The sequence below is a fragment of the Arvicola amphibius genome, chromosome 14 (assembly GCF_903992535.2).
Source record: "Arvicola amphibius chromosome 14, mArvAmp1.2, whole genome shotgun sequence".
Taxonomy (NCBI): Eukaryota; Metazoa; Chordata; class Mammalia; order Rodentia; family Cricetidae; genus Arvicola; species Arvicola amphibius.
In genome coordinates this window covers 25786581-25808840 of record NC_052060.1, presented here as the reverse complement: position 1 = coordinate 25808840, position 22260 = coordinate 25786581, and the positions used below count along the sequence as shown (strand labels likewise).

General features: G+C 45.2%; 1 protein-coding gene across 1 annotated transcript; it reads left to right on the top strand.

Annotated features, from left to right (window-relative positions):
* Window positions 1-4018: 4018 nt before the first annotated feature.
* Gpr88 (G protein-coupled receptor 88) lies at window positions 4019-5173 on the top strand. The gene has a single exon (XM_038310741.1). The coding sequence runs from the start codon at window positions 4019-4021 to the stop codon at window positions 5171-5173; it is 1155 nt and encodes a 384-aa protein (XP_038166669.1).
* The last annotated feature ends 17087 nt before the right edge of the window (window positions 5174-22260 follow it).

Below are 22260 nucleotides of genomic sequence, written 5' to 3'. Positions count from 1 at the left end.
GCATCAGGAACGCTAACTAAGGAATCCATGGCACCTGAGTACTGTCGGAGAGTGGGAGGCAGCCTAGGCGAGTAAAGAGCAGCCCAGAGAGAAATGGCTGGAGGATGAGTATTGGGGGAGGGGACGTAGAATCCTCCAGTTTACTAATTAGAGGCTGCTGTTGACCTGAGCTGAAGCTGTGGGGAGAACCAAAGACAGAGTGGGAGGACATTCAGCCGGAGAACCGGAAGTAGAAGCACTTCTATGCCAAACCGGAAGTGAGCTGTGTGGCGCCACCCCGGGAAGGAGACTTCAGGAGGCTGTGGTGAAGTCGAGCAGCCTTATGAGTCCGCAGGGGTGCAACCAGTGCAGGAGAGAGGCTGAGAACACACCAGGAAGGGAGATGGATGGACTGAGCTCCTCTGCAGGCACTAGGAAAGTGACAATAATAATGCTAATAATAACAATAATTAATAGTAATAATAATAAATCACACCTAATTTTCCAAGGAAAAAAAGTAAAATCATGTTGTCACTCATTCATTAACCCAAAAAAGCATTTATGAAGTATCTATCATGTGTCATGCCAAGTTCTGTCACAAATAAGAAAAACACCCCTCCTACCCTTTATTGCTTAAGTCCAATGGCCTAAAACAGAAATGAAACTAAATGAAAAGCCAGACAAGACTTTGACCTATCAGGCCTGTAGTAAATAAAGGAGTGTGTCTTTGGCAGAAGTATGTATGCCTTCATGACAAGGAATCCCTCAAATTGGTCCTTAACTGCTTGTTACAGAGAACAGCAGAGACCCAGAACCTGGAATTCAAACACAGAATTCCTTGGTGACTAAGGCAAGGCATGGCACTTGAACTGGGGTGACACACTTGAACTGTAGCTGATAGAGGGATTTCTGGTAGTCCTGCTCTGTTTGATGTACTCGAGGCTTTAATGCAGAGAAAGGATGGTGGATGAAGACGAGGGCAAATGCCTCACGTTATCAACAGGCTGGCCATCTGGACCTTGCTTCCAGTGAGACCAAACTACTGCCTCTTTTCTTTCGGCTTTTGCTCTTTCTAATGAAGCCAGGATCTACTCACACCCATTCGGCCGTGCTTGTTAGCATCGTTGGAATTCTTCACAGTCATCCACATGACTGGTTCTCATTGGCTTTGAAAAGGAAAAGTAGGGGAGGTACAAACTGATTTTCCTGCTGGAGATCTCAAGGACAGACTAGGAAAGGTTCCTGACCTATGAGCCAGGACTGTCCTCCATGTACCACACATGAGGTCTATACCAAGTGGCAGAATGAGGAAGGAGAAAAGTTAAATGTAGTTCAGAAGAAAGGGGCCTTTGACATCGCTGAGTGGAGACCTCTGTCCTGCCGAGACGGGGATAAGCTTCAAGGCTAACTGATGGTGCCTTCTTAGAACCCAAGACATCTGAAACGTCAGGCAACACTTTTGTATTGTATGTGTTTCCTCTTCTCTATTGAGTTAAATTTGTAAATAAATAACTTTGCCAGTGGTTGGGAGGGCATTTAGTATACCCTTTTTGGGGGAAAGTTCCCATGTGCACACATAAATCAACACTTGCACCAAAACATATTTGAACACTAGTGCAAATATCTGTGATATTCTACATCATGAAAAGCTCAGAGGTCCTTGCCAGGCATACTAGAGAGTGTTGAGGGAACGTGCTTTTCCCCAACACCCATTGTTCAAAAATAGCCCTTTAAACTTTAGTTTAAGCTTTAGAGCAAATCAGAATAAAAGGCACAGAGTGAGGTCATGGCTCAGTTAGCAAAGCGCTTGCCAAACAAGTATCAAGACTGAGTTCAGATTCAAGGCAAAGCCTGGTGTGGTGGCACATATCAGTAATCCCAATTCTGGGGAAGTGGGAGCAGGTGACTCCCGGAGCTCAGTGGTCAGCCAGCCTAGCTCAAGCCATGTCGGTGCAGTGAGCCACTCCGTCTCATAAAATTCGGTGGAGAGAGGTTAGGGAAGGTATCCAACTTCAACCTCCAGTCTATGTGTGAGTGACCTACACACACACACACAGAAACACACAGAGAGAGACAGACACACACACAGAAACACACAGAGAGAGACAGACACACAGAAAGAGACAGAGAGAGAGAGAGAGAGAGAGAGAGAGAGAGAGAGAGAGAGAGAGAGAAAGGAGGGAGGAGGGGGAGAGGGCAAGGGAGGTCCCATACAACCTATGCCTTGCACAAGCACAACTTCCCAGTTATCAATATCTTCCACTAGACTGGTTCAGCTGTCACAGCCGATAAACACCCTGGCATGTTTTCAATGAGTCCATAATTTACATGTGGGTTCTTTGAATGTTGATTATCTTGCACATTTGGACACATTTGCAATGAAGAGTTCCACCATTAGAGTATCATACAGGGTAGTTCCCCTGCCCTGCAAGCTTATTCGCCCCTTCCACCTCCCCATCCCTAGCCCCCCACAGTTGGTGTTCTCTCTCTACAGTTTAACTATTTCCAGCATGTAATATAGTTGGGGTTGTGTAGTACGTGACCTTTTCAGAGCTCCCCCACTTCGCTTACTAATAATCCTTTCCAATTTCTTTATGTGTTTTATGTTTTGACAATTTCCCTTTTTTTGCTAAGTGGCATTCCATTATCTATATGTACTATGGAGACCATCTTTCGGCCACCTGACCATTCTATCTGCACACCCCTTTCATCTCACCAAAACACAAGCTGAACTTTGGAGAGGTGTCTAGCAATGAGAAGAAAAGAATAGGTGTTATGATTTAAGCTAGGGCTCACATATTTTCTGTAGCAATTACTCATGTCCCACTTTGCCAGATGGGGGGAGGTGAATTCCAATTCAAATGTAAAGTCATTTTCCCTGAAAATAAACGGGAGTATATTTATCTCTGAGAAAAAAAAAAATGTCTTGCCTCCAGGATGAATCAGACTGAGATGAAATTTTACTCTAACATTTAAAAGAGAAGGAAAGGAAAATCAAACAGAGGGAGGAAGGGAAAGACGAAGAGAAGGAAAGGAGAAGAGGAGAGAGAGAGAGAGAGAGAGAGAGAGAGAGAGAGAGAGAGAGAGAGAGAGAGAGAGAGAGAGAGACTAACTAACAGAATTCTCTGCGCAAGGTGTTTCTCTCCCTTTTACCAGTTAGAAGTTACTGAATAATTCATGACAGCAGGGAAAGGCTGTCTTCTCCCTGGGTGATGGATAACGGAGCAGGAGAGCGCTGGCAGTGGGTTTGCCACATCAGCCAGCACTCTTGCTTCTGAGCACAGGGTGCGCTCCTCTTCAGCTCAGCTTTTCTTGCAGCCAGGCATCCTCGAGGCTGCTGCCTGCCCACCCGCCTGGGCTTGTAGCCTACCACTTTACTTTCTCCAGTTCTGCTGCCAGCTGAGGAGACTCCCTACAGCTGCTGGCTCCTGCCTGGGACCATGTGTGTGGATGCTGCTTGGGAGAAGCAAGGCGCTTGCTCCTGGCATGGATCCCAGCTCAGTTTCTCCTGTTGACTTCTGGACCACAGATGCTGCTGCTGAGGAGGGATTTCCTGGCATCTCTCCTGCTATCATCAGCTAAGGACTGGCCCCAAATCAAGGTACCTTCTACTACGTCTTCTTGGCATTTTTTTCCCCAGCCAGGATATCTCCACTTTCTCCCGGGCTCTCTCTCTCTCTCTCTCTCTCTCTCTCTCTCTCTCTCTCTCTCTCTCTCTCTCTCTCTCTCTGTGTGTGTGTGTGTTTGGGGAAATTGTTCTTGGTGTTGGTATGACCTTAGAGCCTCCCTACTGTTCTCTGACTGTAAAGCGGACCTTCTCTGTCATTGGAGACATTTCTGAGGCAGGCACCTGTCATCTGCCACCCCCGTTTCTCCTTCAGCTCCCTCTCCCCCTCCCCCAATCCATTATTCGGCTTCAGCCTCGTGCTGGTGGCAGAGAGCTGAAGGGATGTCTTTGCCCTCCCAGCAGGCAAGTATCAGGATGGCCCGCGCTGCAAGAAGCCAACGCTAGGGTGCGAGGTGTGAAGAGTTGTCCAGAATGACCAACTCCTCCTCCACTTCCACCTCCTCCACGACCGGGGGATCGCTGTTACTGCTCTGCGAGGAAGAAGAGTCCTGGGCCGGTCGGCGGATTCCGGTGTCTCTCCTGTATTCGGGGCTGGCCATAGGGGGCACGCTGGCCAACGGCATGGTCATCTATCTCGTATCGTCCTTCCGAAAGCTGCAGACCACCAGCAACGCCTTCATCGTGAACGGCTGCGCCGCAGATCTCAGCGTCTGCGCCCTCTGGATGCCACAGGAGGCGGTGCTGGGGCTCCTGCCCGCCGGCTCCGCGGAACCCCCGGGGGTCTGGGACGGTGGCGGGGGCAGCTACCGCCTGCTCCGGGGAGGGCTGTTGGGCCTCGGGCTCACCGTGTCCCTCCTGTCCCACTGCCTCGTGGCGCTGAACCGCTACCTGCTCATCACCAGGGCACCTGCTACCTACCAGGTGCTCTACCAGCGGCGCCACACGGCGGGCATGCTGGCGCTGTCCTGGGCCCTGGCGTTGGGTCTGGTGCTGTTGCTCCCGCCCTGGGCGCCCAAGCCGGGAGCTGAGCCCCCGCAAGTCCATTACCCCGCGCTCCTGGCGGCGGGAGCGCTGCTGGCACAGACGGCACTGCTGCTGCACTGCTACCTGGGCATCGTGCGCCGTGTGCGCGTCAGCGTCAAGCGGGTCAGCGTGCTCAACTTCCACCTGCTGCACCAGCTGCCCGGCTGTGCCGCCGCCGCTGCCGCCTTCCCCGCCGCCCCACATGCTCCGGGTCCGGGTGGCGCCGGGCACCCCGCCCAGCCCCAGCCCCTGCCGGCCGCGCTGCAGCCGCGTCGCGCGCAGCGACGTCTCAGCGGCCTGTCGGTGCTGTTGCTTTGCTGCGTCTTCTTGCTGGCCACGCAGCCGCTGGTGTGGGTGAGCCTGGCCAGCGGCTTCTCTCTGCCGGTGCCCTGGGGCGTGCAGGCGGCCAGCTGGCTCCTGTGCTGCGCCCTGTCGGCGCTCAACCCTCTGCTCTACACGTGGAGGAACGAGGAGTTCCGCAGATCCGTGCGATCGGTCCTGCCCGGCGTCGGGGATGCGGCTGCAGCCGCCGCGGCCGCCACCGCGGTGCCAGCCATGTCCCAGGCGCAGCTGGGCACCCGGGCGGCTGGCCAGCACTGGTAACTCACCTGGCCCTGGGGAGCTTCCTATGCCATCTGCTGCATCACCTCCTCTCTTTGTAAGCTACCCCCAGCCCCAGAGAAGATCCCCGTGGGGAAGAGTTTGCCTTCCATTCCCAGTGCAATACCTGAACCGAGGTCTTTCCCTAAATGGAGTCCCTAAGTAATCGTGCACCACCACCAGACTTTTCTCCTTTGTTCCCGTGTTTTAGAGGCACCCTTACGTCCAGACACCCAGACTGCAAGGATTTGTAAACTGACGTTTTAAAAAGAACCAGTTAATTTATTTCAAGTTTGCTTTGGAAACATAGCTTTCGAAACATACAACCCTTCCAACCTCCATCGTCTTACTTATGGAGCGCCTTGAGTGTATGAGAGTGTGCATGAGTCAAAGGGAATACTATGGAGGAAGAAACTGTGTGTAGACAGCATTTTAATCATGCTTCCTTCTGTTACTGTTTACTTAGTCTTTGTATATAAGCCTGAAAGGGTGAAACCACAGGTGTGTACCCCGGTGTGCATTGCCATTGAGACCTCAAGCCCTTTATTCTTTAAAGGGTTATTATTGAGTCATTTATGAAATGAGATAGACTCTCAGCCAGTGAGGAAACAAACCAAATTTATTGTTTTACACCCCTCTCATTTCTAAGGTGGAAAGCTAGCGTTGGGTGTTACATTGAAAAATTTTAAGCTTGCTAATGGATGGTCTGAAACCAGAAATGGAATTTTGGAAACAAAAAAGGGGGGGGGCTATCTATTTTAGGCAGTAGTTTCACATTTTCTAAAGCATGCACACTTCCTGCTACCCACATTTGTAACCAATTTATTCGCCTCTGAGTGTGACCACAGCTTTGAACATTCTGTACTATAATGGTTGCTAAGGAGAATGAATCCTGCCTTCTCTTTAAGATGTCTTAATGCACACGATATACTTAAACACTAATGCCATAATTGCATAGCTCATGTTAGCTGCCGTTGCATGCTCCTAGATGCTAGAACGTATTGGGCATGTGGTACCCAAAGCAATACCCATGAGACAAGGACATTCTACTTCTTCCAGACGCCAGAAGGGATGGTCCTTCATCATTTGGAAAGAGACACAGATACACCTGTGGCTGCCTAGACTTCTGGTCTTGACCTGGTTTATGAGAAAACTGCCACTCAGAACTTCAGTTCCTAAATGAAACTGATGGTCAAGATGACACACTAATACAGATTGGCTCTGCAAAGTCACTCGTGCTTTTTAGGGGCTAGGTAAGCCATCCACTAGGAAGTATCACTGTTTTATGTTATTCATATATATTGCCATGCCATTTAATATCAGTATCATGTCTGTTGAAGATGGAATAGTACACTCAGTTGTGTGTCAACGGCACGTTCCAAATGCGACTCTACTCTCCAATGTCTCAGTTGAGGTTTCCCATCTTCATCTTTTTTTTTAAGATACCTTTTCAGTGTGCAAAACCATGTGAAATCATCTCATGAAATTAAACAGGGAAGACAGTATTAAAAGGCACAGAGCAGTCTGTTAGCCACATCGAGTCTGGGGCCAAACAGCCTCAACGAACTTCATAATTCAGAAGTAAAGACGGCTTGCTTTGCTGCACTCTTGGACCAAGAATGGTAAGAACACTTGTACATTTGAATAATTATGGGAGACACAGAGAATGGACATTTTTGGAGGAAAACAAAACAAAATAAATGTTCTTCCCTAACAATACATCAGCAGTCATGTTATTAACCAAACTCTGTGCATGAGCTATTTCTCTCACGAGGATTTCATCTGTTCCGGCTTCCTGTATTCAGATATCTAATTAAATTTTAGATAATGCTTCTCCTGGGTCCATTTCTTCTTTCTTTGGGTATCTTCTCTCTGTCTCTGTCTTGATGGTACTGTACCAGAAGACACTGTGTTCCCAAACACCAGAGGTACAAATTATTCTAAAATGCTTCCTACTTCATATAGCTAGGTAAGGTCTTTACAATGGTCTCGGAAAAGAGTTAAGTATGTTTCCTTTCTGTAGACATTGTGGAATGGGCCACGGAGAAATGGGGATTTTCCATTTGAGGGTGCAGTGGGACATCTTTCTAAAGCCTTCTAGTTAAGCATTGTCCTTGTTTCCCGTTGTGGGTGATGCCAACAAGTTCTCTCTCTGTTGCTATAATGCGCCACACACATAAAGATTTGCAAATGAGGATCTGATACCTTGCCATGTTTCTGGCTAGCACTGAGAACTGTTGGCTGGCACCGCGCCATGTGGCAGACCTACTTCCGATTAATTTACTAGTAATTAACTCCACAGGACTGATTCACTTTTAATTTTAAAGCCGCAGCGACACATCTAAAAATGCCTTCCTAGGCACTGCCTATGAGTGTTGGAGTGACTTCTTTGGCAAATTAAATGAATAGAGACTGTGTTCTTATTTAAATGAAACCACATATTATCCACCCAGGAATTAAAAAAAAAAAATCCCAACTGCTATCGGGCTTCCCTAACTTGCTTTCTTGTGCTTTTTTCTTTATGTGCATGCCTATTAACATGGGTAACATCTGCCTTTCTTCTGTATCCATTTAAAGGGCTGAATTCCAGGACAGAACAGTCTGTATCTGCAGTACTTTCTTCTCAAAATGAAGACAGTTAATAAACTAGAATTCTGCTTGGTACAGGGACATTTGCCGATGTTGTTTCAAGTCAGATAAATTTCTCCTTGTCTCAGAATTACAGAAAACATTTCCACACTGGAATGTTTTTCTTTTCAGAGGGACCCAGTGGAGGATGGCATGTAGTGGAGGAAGGGGTGAAGGGCAAAGAGGCTTTCTTTAAACCACTGATAAAGGAAGTTGGTCTGCTTTGAACTCACAGTGGAAGACAACCTTGTCCTTCTGATGGTGACATGTGCACTGGCATTGGCATTGCCTTTATTTCATAGTTCAGGGGTTCATACGATACTTGTCTAGCTCTTCAGAACTCTTAGTGGCTGATTTACTTGACAAGGACTGCCATGGTGTGACTCTACATGAAGAACAAGGAGGAGCTGGGGCAGTGGCTCAGTCAGTAAAGTGTTTGCTGTGCAAATATGAGGACCCAAGTTCAGATTCCCCACAATCCGTTTAAAAAGCCAAACATGGCACACAAAACAGCCGGGATTCTAGAGCTGGGGAGGCCGAGACAGGTCGATCCCTGGAGCTTGCTGGCCTGACACATTGGCTGATGGGTGAGTTCAAGATTTCAGTGAGAGACTGTCTCGTGCATGTGCGTGCACACACACACACATATACTCACATTTGCACACATATGAATATTGCACACACACACATGAACATTGAGAAAATCATGATGTCCCTTCCTCTCAAGGCCTGTCCTTAATGTTTGTGACCTGTGGGCCAAGAGTGCTGCTCCCCACGGAGCTTTGGGTCTATGGGAGGGTAACGATGTCTTTCTTGGTATTTGCCCTTTTAATACCTCTAGGAACTCCTGCAAATGTGTGAGGTTCACCCCGCAGACCTGAGTTCTGCCTGTATTCTCATCTCAGCCAGATGCCTTATCACCTCTGTTATACCCAGGCCACAGTAACCCCTGGAAGTGGTTTCTGACTCTTTGGGCAGAGAACTTCCGGGTTCCAGCATCTGTTGAGGGAGACACAGGCTCCAGGCTGGCATAGGTCCCTGTGGGATAGGTGGCCAGAGGAGGACAGAAGCCCTCCTCGTAAAATGCAAAACCTAGGTTGGAGTTCTGGTTTCTCTGAGTGCAATGGCGCTGTCAACACTCTCGTTTATAGACCCTGTCCAGGTGCCCTTGCCCAGCCTGTCCCACCTATAGGGCCTCCTTAGTGAAGTCCCACACTGAGAGTCCCAGATACTCCCGAAGACTTGATGCATAGTTGAAAGTGAGGGGAAGACTGTAGCTGAAGAAGAGGTTGGATGTGTATGTCTGTTGGAAGGATGTAATGGGTACTCGGGATCCCCTGTACTGTTCTCCCTGCAGCTGAAGAAGAGGTTGGATGTGGATGTCGGTTGGAAAGATGTTTTGCGTCCCTGTGATCCCCTGCACCATTCTCCCTACTGCTGTGCACCTTTGGAATTTTCATAAGGACACGTGCCTATGAAAGTGCAGCCAAAGCTAAATAAGTATTAAAAAGAAAGAGAAAAAAAGGAAGAGGAAGAGCACAGAAAGGAATGGAGCCACAGCCCGAGATCCCAGAGTTAATTAACACAGACACTGGGCTAACAGGTTGGTCTGACTCTGGACCACGAGACTGCAGCTCACATATGAAGGTGGCAATCAGGACTTTGAAGGTAGGCATGGAATCCCCTTCACGGCGTGACTACCCCCAAGCCTGCTCTCTGATTCAGATCTGCTGTTAGAGCCCAGATGTCATGCACATAGCTCTCTGCACAGAGCAGCTCCTGTCAGCCTCCGGCCACTCAAGAGTTTTACAGGGTTACTCCAGGCTTTCCCTCTGGGCAGGGTTCATTCACCAGCCACACTGTCTGCCTCCTCTTTAGGACTCTGCCCCTGCCTTGGGCTCCATGTACAGTGCCAGGCTTACATATTCCCTTCTTATATTACCTTCCTAAAAATCGGGAGAGAGAGAGAGAGAGAGAGAGAGAGAGAGAGAGAGAGAGAGAGAGAGAGACTATTCAAAACTGTATGTTTTTCTTTCATTTATTTATCTTATCATTTGAAGTACATTATGTATTTAATATATTTGTAACTGAAAACAGTAAATTTTATTTTTAAATGATTTTATATATGAAGAAATGGGTATTATTATGACATCTTCTTCATACCTAAGTGTTATGAGAATGGCAGTTTCTAAATAAACAGGTTTGACTTGTTCTCTTGAGTATTTATTCTTCTCCTAATGAAATAGACCCAAGAATAAATCCTAGTTCCCAACTCATATCTTACCAAAGGTTGTACAGGGTAATAAAATATGGGGCTGGGAGGCATGCATACAGTAACATGGAAGTCTGCCCTTCCTGTTTAGCCAAGTTTTCTTTGGACTGCCAGCTCCTAAATAGTAACAGAGACTTTTTATAAAGTATGAAAGCTGGGTCTTAGCTTAGGTTTATTTCCAACTAGTTTTCTAGATCTTATAACTTAAATTAACCCATTTTTATTAATTTATTTTCTGCCACATTCTCATTACCTCCTCTCTATACTATATATACAACTTCCTCTGGGTCTTGCTGGCAAATCTCCTGCCTCGGATTCTTCCCAGAGTTCCTTTTTCTACCTGGAGGTCCCACCTATCCTCTCCTGTCTAGCTAATGGCCATTCTGCTCTTTAAACCAATCCAAAGGTGCCTTGGGAGGATGAGGAGGACAGAGACATCTTCACACAGTATGATCAAATATTCTGCAACACAGCCGGGCGGTGGTGGCGCACGCCTTTAATCCCAGCACTCGGGAGGCAGAGGCAGGCGGATCTTTGTGAGTTCGAGACCAGCCTGGTCTACAAGAGCTAGCTCCAGGACAGGCTCTAAAGCTGCAGAGAAACCCTGTCTCGAAAAACCAAAAAAAAAAAAAAAAAAAAAAAAATTCTGCAACACTTATGTCATAGTCAAACTGTCTACAGGACTAAATCAACATTAAGATATTCTGGTTCTTATCACCTCTTTAAATTCAATGAGGAACTGTGGTAGGTGTGCACTTACTTCTGAAGGTCTTACTTCAGAAAGCTGTGGATTTTGATTTGAGAAAGCCCTATATATTGCTAATCAGTGATCAGGCACTGCTGCCAGAACCTGGGAGAAATGACTATGGGGTGTATTTTTATCTTTTCTCTACAGTACAGAGAGTGGCAGCCCGGGAGAAAGTGCTGAGAACCCCTAGGTTGAGGTTTTGCTATATTTACTAGGCAGAAATGTCTTGAATTTTCAGTTTGTTATGCAATTTAGGCCCAGTTTCCAGTTTTGTGCTTTCAAGAGTAGAAAATTGTGTAGCATATTTTGTGTGGCAAGGAACAGACACTCTGTTTTTAGCCAAAAGGCAGTTCTAGGACATGTTAGCTTGGCTTTATACCTCTTAGTACTCTAACTTATATCATTCCAAAAGCCTTTATTTTACGTGTGTGTGTGTATGCACGTGCGTGTGTCTGTTGTTCTCTCATGCCGTTAAAGGTCAGAGTACAACTTTTGGAAGGATAGAATGCATTCAATGGTAAACCAAATTATCACCCTCATCTTCAATAAAGTTGAAGTTAAGTCAGTGGGATGGTTCAGCAGATAGAGGTGCCACCAACAAGATGGACAAACTGATCTAAGCTGAGCCTGGAGGATGTAACTTAGTATGGCTGTCAAGAGAGGGTCACTAACGCTTTCCTTACCAGGCTAAGGTCAGCACACATGGGTTGAGTAACCTTTGTTGGTCCAGACTGAAAGAAAAGGACAGAGACCACATGTCTTTCATGGAAGACCTTACTGAAAGAGAACTGCTCTGTGAAGAAATTTGGGTGGATAGCTATTTCTCAAGTAGTAGGCAACTCACTTCATCCTGAACGAGTGGTTTGAAAATAGGGAAAGAGGCCAGCAGTGTCAACAAAAATTTTTTTTTGGGGGGGGGGAGCTGGACAAGTAAGAAAATGACATTCTTTTCTCCAAGTATGCTTCCTGTGGCTTTTGAGGCAGGGACAGGCAGGCATAGAACAGTTACTGTGAGGAGCCCCGATGCTATGTTTCTATCCAGATATACCAGGCAGAGGAAGTACCTTCCATTTTCTGACCACAGGTAAACCACCAATTATATAAGGCACCTGGTGTCGTGACCCTAAGTGTAAGCGGGAACAGCAAATAAGGGCTATATCCAGGATATTTTTGAAAACCATGTTATTGAATATGATTAAAGGAGATAGATGATAAGCTGGAGAAAAAATGGGTAAATAGAAAAAAAAACCGTTGTTTAAATATCAGAAAGATTGTTGATAATGCTGCTGCTGCTTCTTTTCACAATAGCAGTAAAAGACAGGTATTGAGCCAGGTGGCACATTCTTTAATCCTAAAACACGGTAGACACTGGCAGGAGGGTCACTGTTAGCTCATGGCCAGCTGGGGTACATAGGAAGAACCTGTCTCCAAAGGACAAAATAAGACAAGGCAGGTATCGTGGTCTTTTTACGACTGATAATCTTCCTTCCTGTCCATAAATGTTACCAGCAAAGGAGACTGACGACTATTGAACTCAAGTCTAGTTGACTTCAAAGCCTGGGCTTATAAACATAGTGTAAAATGCAGAATCCAGAGCAAATGCTAGAAGCAAGGTTTGACTGAGTGGGTGGGAGATAGATTTCAGCTTAATAGGAGGAAAAATGAACTTTATCTCAAATTATAAGTGCTCAAAATAGTTGGGGCTGTCTCGGGAGATTATGACTTTCCCAGCACCTGAAGGATACAAGATGAGGTAGAAGATTAACTTGCTAACGGGCGTCTATGCCAGGTGGAAAGCTTCCCCGCGAGAAGCCGGAGATGCCTTTAAAGGCTGGTTTCTGTGATTACATAATTGCTTTTCTGCTCGGAGGTGACAAACGTTACCTTGTTCTGGGTCTGTGATATTTCAGCTGATTAGTCACAAGGAGCATGCCTGCTTCATGTCTTACCCTCACCAACCAAAGGGAAGCAAGCCACAGTGACAGCAGGTGTCCCTCTTTGGTCACAGGGACACCAACAGGGCACATTCTTTGTCATCTTGCCCAGTTCATTCTTCTTCTGGTCTGTCTCCCCTTCAGTCCCCCAATTTTTTTTTCAAAGAGGAATATAGGTTGGAAGAAGTGTGTGTTAACATTTTCTTATGCTAAATATGGAGACACAGTGGATTAGCTATACACATTTAATTTTAATAAGGACAACATCTTTGATTACTTTATTTTGGTGGCATGGAACAGATCTGGATGAAAAATAAGTTGAATGAAAAATAAACTAAGGTCAGTTTTCTTGGGAACATTGCCTTTCCTGAATGCTGTTCTCAGCTGAGGGTTTTATATGTGACGCGGTCTCCAACAGATATTAACCAAACCCTATTGTGATGGCTATTTTTGGTTGTCAGCTTGACTTTATCTGGAATTAACTAAAACCACCTATGAGGGATTTTTGCTTAATTTAAAGTAGCAAGATCCACTTCTAATCTGAATCTTTTGAGGTGGGAAGACCTACCTTTAATCTGGGTCACACCTTCTGATAGAAGCCTACATACAGATATGGAAGAAGAAAGCTTTTGCCCTGAAATTGCTTGCTTTTATCTTGCTAGCAAGTCCATTCCTCCACTGGCATTTGAACTTATGTTTTTTGGGATTCTGGCATATACTGAAGCACAGGTGAGACTTCAAACCTCGTGGACTGGACAACTCCTGGACTCTTGTACCTTCCATTTATAGGCAGCCATTGTTGGATTAGCTGGACCATAGCTTGTAAGTCATTCTAGTAAATCCCCTTAATAAATAAATTCATATATATATACACACACACACACACATTCATTCTATACGTTCTGTTACTCTAGAGAATCTGACTAATGCACATGACTAACGTATATGTCAGGACTGGCATAGGGCAGTTACAAGCTGGCCTCTGCCTTTGTTTTGACACAGGATGCATTTGATTGGCTTATCAATACCATTTGGGTAGCCTGACAATGACTGTCCCACAGCAGAGAAGTCAATCTGATATTTTCTCAGTCCACAAGACTGAATGTCTTAGCAGTACCAATGAGGTGCTAAAGATCTGGAGGATTCTTAGAAAGTTGCTGGTTTAGAGTCTACATTGGAAGCTGAAGAAGCTGGTTCTAATATCAGTGAAGGAACAGCAGTAGTAGAGTAGATGAACTCACCAGCAAGAGTGAAGGCAAATAGGCAAAAAACAAAGCTTCTTTCTTTCATTTCCCTTTTATCTAGGTTGCCACTGGAAGGTGATGCCCACTTAAGAGTGGGTCTCCTCATTTTGATAAACTGATCAGGAAAATTCCTCACAAAAGTGCCTAACAGTCTTTTAATTGATTCTAGATTAAGTCAAGCTGGCAACCAATGCCATTCAGCTCAAGCACTGATACACCTTGGTATTAGCAAGTAGAGACAGTGCCACTGATCTTATTTTACTAGAAATGATCATGATTTTATCATCTTTATCATTGATCTCACCATTATCAACAGTTGTTTGCCAACAGTTGAGAGCTGTTATATGTAAATTGTTTGGATGGGGCCACCTGGGTGATACTTCTGCTATTCTCAGATGAATCTACATATGAGCCTGCAGTTAGCTGATAGCTCATGGACCACACGTCTTCCTGGCATTTGACTAGCTTTAGCTGGATTTGCACTTGAGTGGTTGAGCTAGCCCAGGCCCATTCACACAAGGGTATGCCAGAGTCCAGCTTCTGTTATCTTTGCTAATGTATATTGGTCGTGTTAAATCACAGGGCAAAAACAGCTTTAAAGTTCATGGATTAGACAGCTAACACCCATTAGGACAGTGTTGAGAAGTGGGACCCCTAAGAGATGGTGAGGCCTTTAGGACTCTGCCTTTGTGGATGGTGAGTGGGTTGGTTATTGTGGGAATGGGTTCCTGGCACAGGCATGGAATTGGATTCCTTTTCTCACTCATGTGTGTTTTCTTGCTCTTTGGCTACCGGATCACTCAACAAGAAGATCCTCTTCATGGCCTAGCTTATACTCTTGAGGCTGATGCAGAAGGGTCACAGGGTTGATGCCAGCCTGGGCTACTAGGATACATAAAGAATCACAGGTCAGCTGGGCTGCCTGAAACCTTGTATCAAAATACAAAACAAACAAACAAACAAACAAACAAACAAACTTCCAAAATGAAGAAATCCAAAAAGCTTTAAATTCAAGTCTCTAACTCTGAAGCTTCCAGCCTCCAGAACTTTAAGAAATCTTTCTTCTTTATAGATGACTCCATCTCAAGTATTGTGTTATAGCACCAAAAATGGATGAAGATGTTTAAGCTCAACCTAAGGTTCCTTTTGTCATGAAGCATAACATATTCATAGACACTCTGGTCCGGAATATGACAGTGAGTGATGGCTCTGCCTCCCACAGACAAGGAACTCAAACTAGATGTCGGTGTTTGACTGCGAAGGAAAAGTTCAGGAAAATGAAGCAGAAGGCAAACATTTTATGGATATAACCATGTTTTCCTTGTACTGTCACCCTTTGGGGTCAGTTCTATGGCTGGTCTCGAAAGGTTTAGCAATTTCTCTGAGTAAATGTGAAAATTGTTAGTTCTCTTTTGTAATACTCAATTTTTTTCTCCATATTACTTTTAACCAAGAATCAGGTTTTGGTTATTTATGTTTGTGTTACAAGGCAATTAAAAAACAAAACCAGACCCATGAGATTGTATTTCAGACATGATCCCTTCTGGGCCCCAGTACATCTGTCCCTAGGACATCCAGGCCCTCTGCCATCTTTCTGGCCTGTCTGCCCATGAGACAAGACTCTTTGCCAAGCCTGCCGCGTGTGCTCGCACTGCATTCCAACAATTTGACTGATACTGTTGTCTCCTGAAGTTACCTACCTTGTCATTGAACTGCTCCTCCCACCAGCCCCAGGAGGGTGTGAAAGTTACACTGTTTCTGGAGACCATGTTTATGAATACAGTAAAAACATAGAATTGCATGAGCTTGGATTTAGGGAGAATTATTTTCTCTCTCTTTCCGTCTCTTCCTCTGTGTGTGTGTCTCACATGAACTGAGAGAGAGGAAAGGTGGAACTCTCAGAGGTCAGAAGATAATTTTCTGAAATTGGTTCTCTTCCTTCACCCTGTGGGCACTGGGGACAGAACTCAGGTCATCAGGCTGGGTGGCAAGTGCCTTTATTTTACTAGCCCAAACTTAGCCTATTAACTAATTGTATTAGTATACAACATTATATCTCTGACGAGTGTCTTGGCCAAATTTTGTCTTTTTCTCTTTGGACCAAGTTTCCCTTGCCGGGGCTTGAGTCTACACTGTCATTATGGAAGTATAGAGGCCCATTGCTATCATTAGAAAAAGCAACACACCGCCCAGGAAAGGCTGAACCCCTGAGCTGGGTTGGAGATTAAGGGAGAAACGCTTTTTGTCTTAAAGATCATCTTTCCTCATTAAAAAAAAAAATCAATCTCGCACTACTCTGGAAAAACCATAAGAACAGGAGAGCTCGTTCGCAGAGATGAAGATCCGAACACATAAAAGGCTGGCAATTTGCTATAGCTAAAAATACATCCCATCTTGATGCGTTTCCATCACGTGTGTTGCTAGCGGCACGTCCAGGCTTCATTTGTGAGAAAGACACCTCACCTGAGCCTGCAGTGGCTTTAAGGGACTTTCTGTAATGTGTGCACATTCTAGCTGTTTCCGTTTGACACTAGTGTCACTTTCCTGGAGTCGGGTGATGGCAGGCCCATCACAGTTTGGGTCTCGTCATTTACATGAGCCTAACATGCACCTGTGTGAAGAGTCTCTTCAGCCTGTGCCTTCTGCAGACCGAGATCAAGTAGGGAAAATGTAAGACAAATAATTTATCAATACTAGAAGCAACAAAAGGCGAATGCATGAGCCGATATGAAAATGTATAAGAGGGAGAACAAAAAAAAAGAAAGCCTGAGCATCAAAATTCAAATCGAATCAAGTTAGGAAAATTGAAAAATTTGACTGTACAAGAAACGAGTGACCCAAGAGATATCAGATAGAAACTGGTAGGAAATTTGGATTCAGGATATCACAGACAGCAAAATGTAAGATCCAGAGCAAAAAATGTAAATGCCACTCAACCTGTAGAATGATCACCTTCCAGAATGGGCGTCGCCAGACGTCAGGGGATCAGTTGAAAGCCATTATCTTAAACCGTTTTTGGAAGGCAATTTGAATTCAAAATTATGGACTGCTCCCAAAGCATGGCTGTTATCAGAATATTCTCTTATATTCACAGACTCCGGAGTGGGCAAATCGTTGCAGGCAGGGCTGAAATGCTCTTTCAAATAATTTATGTTGAGTTGCAGTCCTTAGCTTAAGGGCCATCAGCATAGATTGTCAGCCCCAATTCCAGGTGAATTGATGCTAAATTGATGATTGGATTACAATACTAACTTTAAATCTAATCTAGGAGTAACATTTCAGGAAGTCAGTCTTACAGAACACTTAGCAAAGATAACAGGGTAGAAGAATCCAGAAATAAATCAGGGAGTGTATAGGTTTGAGAGAAACGGGGGATAATCTTTAAGATATTAGTTTGCTAGTTGAAAAAATGTCCGGCATATTCGCTAATGAATTTCTTAAGGCAGAACCAACTTGCAGACATAATTACTTCTTGAATGAGCTCTTAAGGGAATCCAACAGTCCCATGGCTGCAGCTACTTCTTTTAGGTTGTTTGGACAAGCGCTGGCCACTGGTCCAGCTGCAGTCTATAATAAGCTGTAGATCTAGTTTTATGTTTTCCCTCTATATCTTTTCCTCCGCCCTCCTTTCCTTCCCCTCTTTCTTCTTTCATGAACCACTTGCTCAGGGAAGCACGCACTCACCGACAGTGTCTTCAGTCTTCATGTTCTTGAGTAAAGACATGGAAAGCCTGATTGCTCCATTGGCAGACAAACAGAATGAAGGGTTTAGAGGAATTCAGAAGTTTTACCGAGGGAGGGTTTTGTAAAAGCCATCGATGTTAGTGGAGGCTGTTCTCAAAGAAAAGGCTACTGGGTGCTATTTCTCATCATATTATAGAATAGAGACAACAATAAATGGAAGTTTGGAAGTAGGGACCTGCAAGCCCAGAGAATTCTCTGAGCTACCTTCTAGCTGCAAGCTTCCAGTGATTTGGCCGGTGTTGTTTTTTGGCAACAAGAATATTCTTGATCTTGAATCATGTCTCTTACTTCTTGTAAGAGCTGAAAAGATGCTCACGAGACTTCTGACCCCTGCAAGGCCCTGGCTGCAGTAAACACATTGAATCAGTTCCCGAGGCTGCTTTGAATGAGATGCAAGAGGAAAATAATGTATTTACTGACCTGGAGTAGGATCACTAAAAACTGTGAGATTTTTAAGCTATGATGTAAAATGTGTGAGAACGTTGATGGGGACGGCAAGTCCCTGAGACTTTATTGTCCTGGTACGGTGTTGATTTTCCTAAGTAAACAAATATCTCTTTGTCCACAGAGATGCTACTAATAAAAGAAATAAACTCAATAGTGGGGTCTAGTTTCCCTGTTGAAACCATTTGAGTTTGGGGGTGAGGAGGTGGCTTGCCACTTAGTCACGTAGGTCAGTCACTGTGGGAAATTATGGATTAACTATTTATGACTCTAAGATCTAGAATACAGCTCCATTGCTACCCAGAAAGTCTTTGGACAGGGAAAGTCTTTGGATAGTGAGAGATCTTTAGAGGAACAGAACCAATGGAATGAATGCCTATCACAATACAGTCTGGGTGGTCCAACAATGGCCTTGTGCACACTGGAGAGGCTGGGAACCCTGTGTTCCAAGTCTATGAGACTGGCTGCCCCAGCTGTGCCGTTCTGGTATTAATAACTTGGAGGATTCTGGAGAGCTGCTAGCTCCAGCCTTCTCTGGAAGATCGGAGAAGCTATCGTCAGCAGTGAGGAACAGCAGCGATAGTGTAGATGTACCTAGTGCTGAGGACCAAAATCAGGTAAGCAAAATCAGCAGTACCCCCACTTCACCCCATCCCCGGCTAGCCAACCTCTTCCTATTTAGGCTGCTGCCGTTGGAGGTACTGTCCACCCTGGGGGACTGTCTTCCCCCTATCAGTTAATACTTGGAGGAAACACTCTTGCACATATGCTTATAGTTGTTCTTTAGTTCATCCGACCAGACTGACAAGCAAGATTGAAGATTATAGGTGAGATGGGACTATTTCAAGGGTCGTTCTGAGGAATAGTAAGCCTGTGCTTTATTAAGTTTTCTCTTCAGGACTGAGGCCCCTGAAGGGCTTCTGGTTTTAGAGAGTACTGAGGCAAGCTAGGCAGTGGTTTCGAAGGCTCTGTGTGAATTTTGATTGGCTCAGCACCTTGTAATAAACGCAGTCTGGGCCTGAAGAACAGAAACTACTCCAGTTTGTTGATAATCTAGTTCCTAATGTCATTTGATTTGGCCTTCTAGCTTAGAATGCAGGTTTCTTCCTAGAACTGTATCACATCATTAAAAAAATTAGGTCCAACAAGGAAACCTCTCAGGTTTGATTAGAAATTACCATTCTGAGGCTTTTGAAAAAAATTACTCTAAGAAAAAATTTGATGTATTATGATGGGATTCAAAGTAGAGTGTCCCTAGTATCTATTGACTACTGTCTGTCTTTCGGTTCACTTCCAGCACAGTTTCTCTTTGTGGACTTAAAAGAGTTATTGGAAACAGCTTACTGAGAAATCCATCATCATTATCACAGGAGAGACAAGGTCACATCCCTACCTGAGGCCCGCCAGAGGATGTGCTTCCCTACTTCAGGCCCATCAGAGGGCGTGCTTCCCTTCCTCAGGCCATCAGATGGTATAGATTCTTTTTTAGAGGCATTCAAAGGAAAGCTTGCTCGTTTTCCAATGTTCTTTTCCTTCCAACAGTCACAAACTACCCTCACGCAAGGCTTGCCGTACAATGCTATTTCACTAGGGTGTGGCCCCTGCAGTTGTAATCCTAGAACCACAGATTTATTTTTCTGGTGATTGCTTTTGGGATTGCTCTTCTAGCCTCATGGTTTATTTCCAGCTTCAACACTGAGAAATTCATCATCATCAAGATAAAAAAATTCAAATATTTTTATTTATTTGTGGTGCTGAAAATCAAACCCAAGGCCTTATGGAGGCTAGGCGGGGCTACATCATCATCTCCCAAAGGGCATTGGATCTCTTGGAACTGGAATTACAGATGATTGCGAACCCTCATGTGGGTGCTGGGAATTAAACTCCAGTCCTCTGGAAGAGTAGTCAGAACTCATAACAGCTGAGTCATCTCTGCAGGCTGAAAGACAAAAAAACCTTACATCCTCTGAGATTTCTATGTTCTTTGGCTTTATAAAGAACTCTTTTTTTATGCTTGACTCTCTCAGATTTCTTCATCTCGTATTTCTGTATCTTTGTTTTCTCTTTTTTCTTTTCTATTCCAGCTCTGTCTTTAAGCATGGTCTCACAGGGAAGGTCCCTTTGACAGCATCCACACTTTGGTTTGGCCTTTCTGGCTCTCATGTCCCGCAGCTGTCACTCTGATCCTACCAAGCAAGTGCTGATCTTCCAAACCCCACATGTGTGTTAATGAGTATCCAAGGAGGGAGTCATGTTCTCAGGCAAACCCAGCACTGCTTACTCAGCCTCTCTCCCCTCCATCTTCTTAGGCTCAGCTCACGCTGACTCACTCTGGCTTAGTCACGTTGACTTTGACTTATTTCCTAGATGGCTGATGCTCTACTTAGCATCCTGATTGGTTTTTTTTCTTTTTCTTCTTTTTCTTTTTCTTTTTTGGTTTTTCGAGACAGGGTTTCCCTGTAGTTTCTAGAGCCTGTCCTGGAACTAGCTCTTGTAGACCAGGCTGGCCTCGAACTCAGAGATCCGCCTGCCTCTGCCTCCCGAGTGCTGGGATTAAAGGCGTGCGCCACCACCGCCCGGCCCTGATTGTTTTTTTTTTAAAGACTAATCTTTATTTGTAAAATCGTGTGCATGTTGTACCTGTGTAGGTCTGTGTGTGAGTGAGTGCAGGTGACGATGGGGTCCAGGAGAGGGAGCCAGATCCTCTGGAGAGGCACTTAAAGCCAGTTGTGAGCTGACAAACGTGGGTGCTAGGAAACCATTTCCCTTTATCTCCAAGAAAGGGGTGTGCTCTGTCTCTCTAGCCCCAGCTTGCTGACTTCGATAAACTATCTCCTTTGCTTACAAATCAGGCAGACCCCTCCTTGATGCCTTACAGCTGCGGGCAGAGACACCCAAACTTTTGCGCGCTGTGCCCGCAGGCTTTCCTGATAAATTTCTCCTTCACGCCACGATTCACAGAACTCTTTGATGAGTCCGTAAGTCTCTCTACACCATAAATTCTTTAAAGAATAGTCCTGTATTTTGATTAATGTCATTTCCCTACTAAAACCAGAAATTTCATAAGTGTTGATCAGATGAGGGAGGCAGCGAACACCAACCAGTCTTTTCGGAGAAGCTGTGCTGTTAGTCTTCAGACAAGGATAGTTCTGAAGCACAGTGTACACTCCTTGAACCTCAGAAGTGAAAAAGCAACCACAATGGATGGGAAGAGAAACTCTTCGGAGAAGGGGAGAGAGTACCGCCCACTTCCCAGCTGCCAGCGGACTCAGCAGAGAGAGAAGGTCATAGAGCTCAGGCACACAAGGTCATCGGGGGGGGGGGGGGGGGGGGAAGAGGCCAGAGGAAGGGCTAGGGAATCATTAACAGCTCTGTTTTCTCTCCCGCCTCATCTTCAACTCAGAAACAGGCCTAGTTGCACAACTGTCCCCCGCCCCGCCTCTCTTCGTGCTTCCCTGCCCCCTTCCCCCACCCCTCTTCATGCCTCTATTCTAGCGCAAGCCACTCTGGTTCTTGAAGCCCCTGTGCTTTTCCCTTTTTGGAGTCTATTATCAACCCGGCAGTTTTAGAGCTCCTTTTGGCCTGCCGAACGTGATAATGCCATGCTTTATCTTAAAATCCTCTAATGGAATCTCATCTCCCTCCCAAGGACCTCATGACCCTTGAGAGATGGTTCTTGGGAGACAAGACTGCTCATCTTGCTGTTCTTGTCCCTTGTTGCTTTCCCCTCTGTCTTCACTCGTGCTGCCTTGCTGCTCCTCTGACCTCTAGAGACATACTTTCATTAGCGTCCGAACAACACTGACATGTCTCAGCTCATGCAATCCTTTTTCTCCCGTCTTTTTGGTGTGAGAAGCACATACCATGTTCATGGTTCTGAATCTTGCTCTTTTTCACATTAATACACAAGGAACTTAGTTCTTTTTGAAACTGATATATTTTTTTAATCAATCAAATTCACCATGATTTATGCCGTCACACCTCCATTGTTGAACATTTGAATAGTTTCTAAATACTTCCTAATACAATCTTTGGTGCAATAGGTAACTTTATAATGAAAGAGATATCTAGATAGA

Excerpts from the sequence above, each read along its gene's own strand:
- Gpr88 (XM_038310741.1), top strand. The coding sequence starts at position 4,019 with ATGACCAACTCCTCCTCCACTTCCACCTCCTCCACGACCGGGGGATCG.